Consider the following 10,904-nt stretch of genomic DNA (forward strand, 5'->3'; position numbering starts at 1 on the left):
TCATTAGGAAAGTGGCAAAAGTGGAAAGGGCTATACCTCACCTCTCCACATGTCATAGTCCCAGTTAAAATCCCCCTTCCATATCTGCTGTTCTTTAAAAAAAAAAAAAAAATGACATGATTTCAAATAATGCATTTAGCCTCACATCTAATTTGGCCCTAAAAGCCAAAACAGAAGCATTGGAATCTCCCAATGTGACATACCAGTCCTAAACATGTTTTCTTGGAAGCTAATCATATTAATCCCAAAGGGGATTTTTCACTTCCATATTGTAATGTTTAGGAGTGCAAACTTGTGCCCCAATCCAGCATTACAGATATGCATGTAGAAGAAGTCTTTCTCACTTGGATTTCCCTTCATGCACAACCATATGCAGAGCATCCAATGCAATCCCCATCTGCAGTGAAGGTTGTCAGTGGGGATATGCTTTCACATCTGTCACAATCCAGATGTGTAACCCTGTCTGTCATTCCATGACAATTGCATGTGATTATCATTTGACTGAGCCATTTTGTTGAAAAGTGCTTTATAAACTTTATCTTCTTCATTTAAGGAATTCTGAGCATTGTCATCATCATCATCATTTATTATCTATAGTACTTTCAATGTGTAAAATGCTTTATAATGTACCATGGTGTGGTGGTATGGGTCATTGTTATGTCTGTTTCATTAAATGGAATCTAGGGTTCAGGCCATCCAGTGAGCTGAGGATGTTATCCCAGTGCAACATTCTTGTTTTCTGTATGACAGTTCAATCTATCTCTGTCTCTTTTCTCCTTCTAAGATATTTTTCTACTTTGTTTTTTAGCTGATTTTTTACTATGGCGCTCGAGACAGATGGTGTCCTGTGCAATACTATGAAGATATGAAGGTGGAGTTTCCAGATGGAGACATCCGAATGTGCAAGAGAGGAATTAGTCATGCTTTTACCCTAGATTCTGGCAAAGAGATGGCTGAAATGGTTACAGACTGGGTACACGACAGTTTGGACAAGCTGTAAATGGAGATGGAGCAGATAACAGGGGTCTGGGTAGGGAATGTTTAAGTGTTTTGTGTTTGTATAATCATCCTTGAAAAGGATCGCCCTAATTTTGTCTGTGCGTTGTGGCTTGTTTTCACTGGAGGATGTAGCCCAAAGTTCAGTCCCGTTGATGAGAGTCCTACTGAATGCCCAAGATATGGTTCGAAGTGCCTGGACTGAATTTTGTCAGATGCAAAGCTGAACTTTAAAAAGTATGGCAGTGGCTTCTGTACTCTAAACTAGCATCAGATGAACCAATGTTACCAGTTGTGGGAGAGGTGCAATTGTCACATCCCTTCATCCTCTCCCTTCGCAATCAACACACAAAGCTTCAGGCCAATACATGTTATTAGTAAATGACTAGCTTCTTTACAAATGGAGATTCTAGGAAACTCTCAGACTGCATAGAACCAGCTAATCTACACATCTACAAATATCAATAGAGGATACGGAAGTAGAAGTTAGAGAAGTTGCCAGCAGCCTGGGCATGAACTTCATGGCCAGACTAGTTTTGCAAGGATGCTCCTCCCTTAGGCTAGCTCCCTCCTACATCAGCCACTCATAGAAGCTAATCTGGCAGAGCGTTTGAGCCCTACCCCTAACTTGTCCCACTTCACTCTGCAACAGACCCTAGCATCCCTCAAGTCATGCCCCTCGCCCTCTTCCTCCTCCTCCGAAACTTGAGTTTTCATGGTAGAGGAATGGGGGAGCTGTTCAGGCTGGGCCATCTGTGTGTCAGGGTCTTGGGAAGAAAGTCTCGCTGTATCTGGGCTCACTAGGGAGGGTGCCTCCCTCTGTTCTTGCTGTGCCCATTCTGATTCCGAATCTGAGCTGCCAGACAACTCTACACACACAGATTCAATCCTGACAGCAATATCCCATTGGTGGAAGGAGTGACTGAAGGTGACTTCATGCATGCATTACGCAATTAGGATTTTTCAACCTCAAGTGACTTTAGTGACAAAGCTGTGACAGATCAAGCATCACAGACAGCTTTCATGTTCCCTCAGATACAGTGCCTGCAATGGAGGAGTGTCTGTGTTCAGTGGCAAATCACTGAGTGTGAGGAGATAACAAGGGATGTATCATGCATGTGTGAATCAGCCCTAGGTTCAGAACATTCAAGTACTTAAGTATGAGGCAGCAAAACTTATACTTAAAGTGAATCATGTGCTGGATAACAGTCATCAGCATGCAGCTCTAAACTCTAATTTCCTTCATAATCTCAACTTTTTAAATACAAAAAAAATGTATGTACAAATACTTTACTAAAAAAAGTTGTTATATAAATGAAAAAGAGACAAAGGGGACAGGAACTTAAATACATACATATTCAAAATAATATTTGAAACAGTTCAGAGTGAATATAAACCATAATTGAAGCCGATTGTTTTTAAAGAAGGCTACCACCCCCTTTCTCATCTCCTTCATACCAAAACCACCTTTTAAAAAATTCACTTTTCATCAAGCAAGAGATAGAAAATGAACTGGAGGAGAGAATATCTTTAAACTGAAAATATAAAACCCTTTAATCTGCACTCAGTTCCTGAACACCACTAAAAGCCTGTTTCTCACAGCAATGTAAACCTGTTTCTGGATCACACCAGTTGAGACTGCAGGCGGGGGGGCAAGACTGCAGGCAGGGGATTCACATGATTGATTCTATGTTGTTCCAGACAAAAACATGCCCTGCACATACAAAACTAGACATCAGGGAGAAAGGTCCTAGCTTCGCTTTTTCTCTGATTTCCAAATGCAGGGTGGGGGTTGTATTTATTTTTAACTGAGCATTCGATCATGTGAGCCCTCCTCTGAGATGGTATTGCCCAGAGACATGCTTACCTCCTCATCCGCTAATTTGGCATGAAATTAAGAGACATTTAGGAGTTCTTCAGAACATCTGTAATTCTGAAAGATGCCTCCTCAGACCAGCCTGTGGTTTACTTCTAGTATCGTATTAACCCTGGAGTAACTCTATACCTTGCAGATCACACTTTCCCAGTCTCAGAACCTTCACCAGTTGACAGCTGACTATTCAACTGGAGAAGAATAACCAATAGTCCATGGCTATATCTGGAATTCTGTGGTTTTACTGTATTGAGAAGGCCAATTATTGGCCAAATTCAGAACCCAGCAGCAATCTGTGCACAGAACAGTGTATTATTTCAAAATACTCTGTTCTGTGGGCAATAATATACTATACATTGCTATAATATTAAATTTATTGCAGTTTTCATAATAGCAGAAGAGTTCTATGTGGAGAGCAAAGTACCAAGAAGAGTGAAGTCAGTCACAAGCAAGATCAGCACAGAGTTCATTCAGGGTTAGTGTTTTCCACTGACAAAGCTGGTGAAAGTACAAGTGGTCTTAAGAGATCAAGTAGATGAGTGTGGGATACTTTTTTTTATCAGCAATGTTTTATTGCAGCTTCAAGAGATAGAAACCCTTATCCTTTTTTCCTATCAAGGGCTGGATTCCCACATAGGTATTCTTTCAGTGGCCACATAACAGTTGTGGGCAGGGCTGAAGCCAGTGATGGGCAGGGCCAGAGCCCAAAGTGAGTAAGTCATCCCCTTTTCATCTTTCTGCCATCCCCTTTTCTCTCTCCCCCTCTGTCTTCTCATGCAGCAGACTGCCAGGAAAGGGATAGATCGCTCTTGCCAGAAGTCTGAACTGATCCCATACAGAGAACTTTTGAAATTAGGCCAAGGGCTGCATATGGCCCTGTGGCCACAGGTTGCTCACCCTTGCCTTAACCTAAGCAAAACAAAATTACCAGCAATTATTCACCTAAAGTGGGCATGTAAGAGCTTGCCAGCATCACAAGCATTCTGTTTGTACCTCATATGCATTTTGTCTAATCCAGTTCCTTGCACTGAGTTGAAGCCCTTCATATCTAAGTATTCCTTGCCCTGTCATCTCAGTGAGCTTAGCCTGGAATAACTGCAGAATTTTAGCTTTAGGTCTCCATGCACCCACATGTTCAAACACTAAGTTAATCAGAAGGGTGCTTCTACCATCTTGACTTGAAGCACAATGAAATGCTGTGCTCACTAGGAATGGGATTATTCAGATATGTTAAGTTACAGAGTGTATATAGGATTGTTCATAGATATACGCTGATTTTGCAGAACATGCTAAATGTTTTAGAGAAAATATTTCTGTATTCAAAAGACATATCATCCATCAATAATACAACTAACTTCCTATTTAATTTTATTTTAAATTAATCACCTAGAAGGTGGTTTTAATACTGCTATAGTGGGCTTTATGAGATGTGTCTTGGAGAGGGGGGAAATGGGACCAGTTTAGGACCAACAATTCAAGTGATAACTGGCAGGGGAAGATACGGGGGGGGGGGGGATTCCAACCTGGCTGTTGCAGGGAACAGAGGATAGGCCAGTGTTTGGCCTTCCCTCCTTTTGGGTTGTTATCTCCTGAAAAGCCATGGTGACATCGAGGGTAGTCCCCCTAGCCTAAAGGTCCTGTTCTTTAACACCAGGTTGGTTGTTGGAGGAAAACATCGCTCATCTAGGATTTAATTCTGGATGAAGATGCTGACCTGGCTTGTATTATGGAGACCTGGCTGAGGGAAGAGTGGGGAGTGTGTCTCACCCAGCCATGCCTGCTAGGTTATTCTAGGACTAGGAGAGAGGGAGGTGGATTTGCAGCTGTCTATAGGAATTCTCTTTCACTAATCAGATGCTCCATCCAACAGTCTGCTGATTTTGAGTGTATGTTGCTGCAGTTAGGTGGCCAGGACAGTGCAGAGATTCTTTGGGTGTACCGTCCAGCCTGCTACTCAACCATCTTCCTTTTGAGCTAGCCAGGGTGATCTCAGGCTGGTGCCAGATCATTCCAGTGTTATTGTTCTGGGGAATTCCAAAGCTGAGGTCGCTCAGTCAGGAGTGGCTCAGGATTTCATGTCTGCCATGGCAACCATGGACCTGTCCCAACTAGTATCTGGCCCTATCCACATAGCAGGACACACTCTTGATCTGGTATTCTGCTCTGGTGGAGTTCATGCTCAGAAAGTAGAGGAGTTACATGTGACTCTGTTGTCATGGACAAATCACTTTGGACTGGCTGCCAGTATGGACCTCTGCAAGGGTGGAGGACCAGTTAGAATAGTCCACCCCAGGCTCCTGATGGATCCAAATGGTTTCCTGAATGCACTTTCCTGCCTTATGTGTCGGTGGTACTGCCAAAGCCCTGGCTGATCTCTCGAATGCTGCTGACCCAGCAATGGTGATAGAAAAGAACTCCCTCTTTGCTACCTTCACCGCCACAGAGTAGGCTTGATAATGAGCTCTAATCTGTGTTCTGTCAGACTCAGCACGAGTTTTCCTCTACCTGCCTTCTAGCTGTCTCCCCTCTTGCTTCATTACCCTCAGCTCAGGTGTATATCAGGAAGTTGCCTGTGCTCTGCTCAGAGGGGAAGACACTTGGGAGTGATCGTGTCAACTGCCCTAGTCATCTCTACATTCCACAGAGTAACCAGGGCTTCGACAGGAGCACCAGCCATACCAGCAGGAAAATCCCCCAGAGCCCTCTGGAATCCATTAGCCTCTAAGGGTGAACCACTGTAATTGGTCCCCTGCCCATGAAGAGGGGAAAGGCTGCCGAAAGTCTAAACCTCAATAGGAAGCGATCCAACCATGACAAGGGGTAGATGTTAATTCCCCCACTTTCAGATCACCATCCTCCTGTCCAGTTGAGAAAACCAGATCAAGTGTGTGTCCATCTACATGTGTTGAGGCAACAACTTCTTGTTGTTGGAAGACAGTTTATTACAGACTCTTCCTCTAGTCTTAGTATCATCCAGTGGAGTTTTTTCTAGTGGTTCATGGCCTGCTACAGTCTGGGCCAGGGAGAGAGATGGTGGAAACCTTGGCAGCACGTAGTGACACGTTTGCACGACACTTTAAAGTTAAAGTCACTCACATTCATCACAACTTGGATACCACAGTTAATGCAGTCCCATTAGTGGGGGTGTCCAGAGCAGTTTTACTGGATGAGTTTCAGTTGTTGAGACCTGAGGATGCGGACAAGGTGCTTGGTCAAGTCTGGTCAAATACCTGTGTGCTTGACCCTTCATGGCGTATTACATCAAATAGGGGGATGTCCAGCTGGGTCCAGGAAGTTGTCAATTCCTCCTTGAGACAGGGAGCCAGTCACTTTAAAGGAGGCAGCTATTAGGCCAGGCCAAATTCAAAGTGCTGGTATTAACTTCCAAAGCCCTAAATGGCTTGGGGCCAGGTTACCTGAAGGATGGGCTCCTTCCATATATATCTGCCCAGACCCTAAAGTCATCCTCACAGGCCCTTCTCTGGGTGCCCATGCTGAATGAAGTGAGGTGGGTGGCTACTAAGAAGAGGGCGGCACCCCAGTTGTGGAAAGGTCTCCTCCCCAGAGAGGCTCACCTGGCACCCAGATTTTTCCCAGGCTTTTTAGCCCTTCAGTTTTAAAAATTGTGTTAGTGTGTTTTCAGATGTTTGCACTACTGTTGACTTTTATCTTGGCTACTACTTTGGTTTTATTCTGTTTTAAATATTATGCTTTACTATATTATTGCATTTTACATTATTAAGCTTTGTCTTGTAAACTGCCCAAAGAGCTTTGGCTAACGAACGGTACAGAAATGTAATAAATAAATACATAATCTTTTCACTTTAGCTTTTTAAAATGTGTAGTTTTTAATGTTCTTCTTTTTATTCTTCTATGCTTTTATTGTTTGAAATTGTTGTCACTCAACAGAGCGTTGCTCTTTCCTGGTTTAATTCTTTTTTGTCAAATCATTCTTTTTCAGTTTCTTTTTCTGGCATTGTTTCAGACCCATTTTTGTTCACAGTTGGGGTGCCTCAAGGGTCCGTCCTTGGACCTCTTCTTTTTTCTCTCTATACCCTTCCCTTGGGCTCCCTTATTTCTGATTGTGGTTTTCAGCATCATATGTATGCCGATGATACCCAGGTTTATCGATCCTTTGACCACCTTAGGGAGAGAGAGTGGGCATCGGTGGGAGATTGTTTGTTACAGATTTCTTTGTGGATGTCTGTCCACTGCCTCAAGTTGAACATGGACAAAACTGAAATCTTGATGTTTCTGCCCTAATGGTCCTCCTTTTCCTTCCTCACCTCCCCTCTGCCTTCAAGTTAGTCAGCTTGGCCCAGTCCCCATTGCCAGGTGGATGATCAGCAAAGGGCTGGATGTGCCTTGTCTCAACTGATCTCAGAAGCCAAGCAGGGTCAGCCCTGGTTAGTACTTGGATAGAAGACCGCCTGGGAATCAGGCTTCCTGCATTGAGCAGGGGGTTGGACTCGATGGTCTTGTAGGCCCCTTCCAACCCTATGATGCTATGATCTCTCACTGTGCTCCTTTATCGAAAGCACAGTGAGGACTTGTAATTTCTACTTAATGAATATCTGCCAGATCTGCAGGTTCCTGTCTCAGGCAACTGCTAACGTTCTGGTTCAGGCCTTAGTGGTCATGTCTAGTCTGTTCTAGACCTTTCCCACTTTGTTCATATCACCTGTTATCGTAGGGCCTTGCACTAACTTCCATTGAAGGCCAGGGCCCTTTACAAGATTTTGGTCCTGGCTTTTAAGGCCCTAAGGTTGCATTACCCAGCCTATCTATCCTCTCTCCTGTCCTGGTATGTACCAGGGCAGGCCACTAGATCCATGGGCCAGGCTCTTCTGATCCGCTCTACTTCATGGATTGTGTTGTCCCCTTATCGCGCATTCCAGGACGTTGTCCCGCAGCTGTGGAACTCCCCCCCCTACTGTTATGGCTGAGGGTTTGGAGGTGAAAACTCATTTTTCTGAGTAGGAGGGGAGCGGTTGGCTGTTTTTGAGGTAAAGTATGCTGATGGCTTTTATGTTTAACTGGGTTATTAAGACTATTGTTATAGAAGTTGTACTAGAATCATTGTAATTATGTATTTTAAATTGTTATTTCTTTTATGTACAGCACTTTGTAACAAAGCGCTTTATAAATAAATATTATTGTACACTGCCTTGATAGCATAACAACAACAACAACAAGGAAATTATTTTAATAGTGTAGTGGTTAAAAAGGAGGGATGGGATATGTAGTGTGGGTGGGGTTGTCAATCAGTGTAGGGAAACAGGGACTTAGAGATGGCTTCCTAACTACTAAAGGACTTCTAGCCATAACCCTCCCCCTACCACCCCCCCAAAATGCAGACTGCTTTTAGGAGAAATCAATGAGATTTTTTTTAATTAAGGTTTTGTTTTTAATCCAGATGTTATTGTTAGCTGTCTTCAGTATCATTTTTTGGCCAAAAGGTGGGATATAAATAAAATAAATACATACATACACTGTGGGAAGTAGGATCATGTCTTTGCAATCACAGGGCTAGAACCTTGCTTTTCAGAACCAAAAAATTTAATCTTCCCAAGATTGTGGAAAACCTGTAGATTCTGCACTAGATGAACCAGATTTCACAATTTGTGTCCGATGTTGTGCTATCAATCTGTAAGCACATTGAAAACAATGCAGTGATTACTCAAAGCCAACATGGATTTGTCAAGAACAAATCCTGCCAGACAAATCTGATCTCATTTTTTGATCAGGTAACCTCCCTTGTGGACTGTGGGAATGCTGTGCACATCATATACCTCAACTTCAGCAAAGCTTTCAACAAAGTGCCCCATGATATCCTGATAAGCAAACTAGCTCAAAGTGGGCTAGATGAAACAAGGATCAGGTGGATCCACAGTTGGCTACAGAGTTGGACTCAAAGAGTGCTTATCAACGGGATCTTCTCAAACTGGGGAGCGGTAACAAACGGGGTACCACAGGGCTCAGTCCTGGGCCCAGTACTCTTCAACATTTGTATTAATGACTTGGAGGAGGAGGTGCAGGGAATGCTGATAAAATTTGCAGATGACACAAAATTGGGCAGGATAGTTAATACCTTGGAAGACAGAAACAAAATTCAAAGTGATCTTGATAGACTAGAGCGCTGGGCAGAAAACAATAGAATGACATTTAATAGGGATAAATGCCAAGTTCTGCACCTAGGAAAAAGAGACCAAATGCACAGTTACAAGATGGGGGATACGTGGCTCAACAACTGGAAACAAATGCCTATGAAGAGACTCAGCATTTGTTTCAGGGGACTGGAAACAAATGCCTATGAAGAGAGACTGAAAGAACTGGGCATGTTTAGCCTTGAGAAGCGAAGACTGAGGGGAGACATGATAGTGCTCTTCAAGTACTTGAAAGAGAAGAAGGCCAAGGTCTCTTCTCGATCATCCCAGAATGCAGGACACGGAATAATGGGCTCAAGTTCCAGGAAGCCAGATTCCAGCTGAACATCAGGAAAAACTTCCTGACTGTTAGAGCAAAAAGACAATGGAACCAGTTACGTAGGGAGGTAGCGCGCTCTCCCACACTGGAGGCATTCAAGATGAGGCTGGACAGCTATCTGTCGGTGATGCTCTGACTTGGATTCCTACATTGAGTAGGGGTTGGACTCAATGGTCTTATAGGCCCCTTCCAACCCTACTATTCTATGATTCTATGCAGGTTTCTAAACACGTGGTTACAGGGAATGCTGTCAATATATGGTATACATGCCCAAGAGATATAACTGCAATATTTAACAACTAAACAAGGACTTCTTCCACAGGGCAGACATTAATTTATCATTTGCAATTGTTCCCATTTACTTATTTCATTTTGCTGACAGACTTCAGACTTGGATTCTTCTCCCCCTTTCCACCTCCAGGAGACTAAGTTGTCCACCAAGAAACATTTTTGCTTGAATTAAAGACAAGAAAAGAATGTTATTGCTAGTGGAGTTGCTTAAAACTTTTATTTGGAATAAAGACCTGCTATGCCCTGGAGACTGTCATTTTACTCTCAGTGTTACAGGGTCAAGCTAAGACTTGCAGTTACCATGAGCCCCTGAGCCTCTTTCTTGGAACTTAGACAAAATAACAATCCATGGAGAATTTCCAAGTGACCAAGAATGATTACGCCAGTATATAAGACTGAAAGAGAAAGCTGGTAAGAATACAGTGTAGTTGCCAGATGTGGCTGTTGCTCTAAGCAGCACAAATGCAGAATTTATGGAGCAGGGCAGCACATGTGTATAAATGGAACAGGGGAGGGAGAATGCCATTGTCCTTGCTCTAAGAAAGACATAATAATTAAAAAAAAAATTGGCATTCAGCACCAGCCCTTTAATAAGGGATGATAAAGTGGCCTTCTCAGGTGGCAGATTTTTCTGATGGCACTAAAGGGCAGGAAATGGTAAATTATTTAATGTCTTATTACTTTTACCACCTTTTGGGTTTTGTGCCTCAAGCACTGAGATGTCTCAGTCCCTCTGTCGCTGCTCATAATGGGAATGGGTTTCTCCATGCTGTGTATTGTACCAAGGTGCTTACAAAGTGCTTCTCTCATAACACTGTGAAGATGTTATAAATATTACACATGATGTTTATAGGCTTGGAGGAGGGGATCCTGGGGTAGCTGGTTGATTTTTTTGTACTTTGATTTTTTCGTCATTGTTACATTCTGCTTGGTCCAATTCATTCTGAAAGGTCCTCTGCAAAGTACTTCAGAATTGAAATGAACTTAATCTACAGCCATAGCACCCTGAACCATGTCCATTCTAGGACTCTAGATCAGGCCTGCAGTTGTACTTCGATAGGAGGATGGAAATAATGCCCAGATAGATAGATACTCTTCTCAACCTTAGGTGGGTCACAAATGACAGTGGTTGTTGTTTTTGTTGTTGTGGAGAGTTGAAGGTCTCCATGCCAGCAAAGCAACACTCCAGAGTGAGTCATAATGACATCTGTGCCCATAAAACCAAACCGAGCCAGTGCAGAAGTGTGAGGCCATGCAC

At 43.1% G+C, this 10,904-nt stretch overlaps 1 protein-coding gene across 3 annotated transcripts in view; it reads left to right on the forward strand.

Moving 5' to 3' along the window:
* LDAH (lipid droplet associated hydrolase) overlaps positions 1-8,525 on the forward strand; it is a 144,442-nt gene extending 135,917 nt beyond the window's left edge. For 2 of the 3 annotated variants that reach the window (XM_084826513.1, XM_084826512.1), the window contains one exon: positions 809-8,525. In XM_084826513.1, coding sequence (XP_084682639.1) covers positions 809-1,000 — 192 coding nt within the window. In that variant the 3' untranslated portion in view covers positions 1,001-8,525. The remainder of the gene's footprint in view (positions 1-808) is intronic. The other variant, XM_084826511.1, reaches the window with a different exon arrangement.
* Positions 8,526-10,904: the final 2,379 nt, after the last annotated feature.

This window comes from Heloderma suspectum, chromosome 1, assembly GCF_057233095.1.
Source record: "Heloderma suspectum isolate Gila_16-S chromosome 1, 16-S_ref, whole genome shotgun sequence".
NCBI lineage: Eukaryota > Metazoa > Chordata > Lepidosauria > Squamata > Helodermatidae > Heloderma > Heloderma suspectum.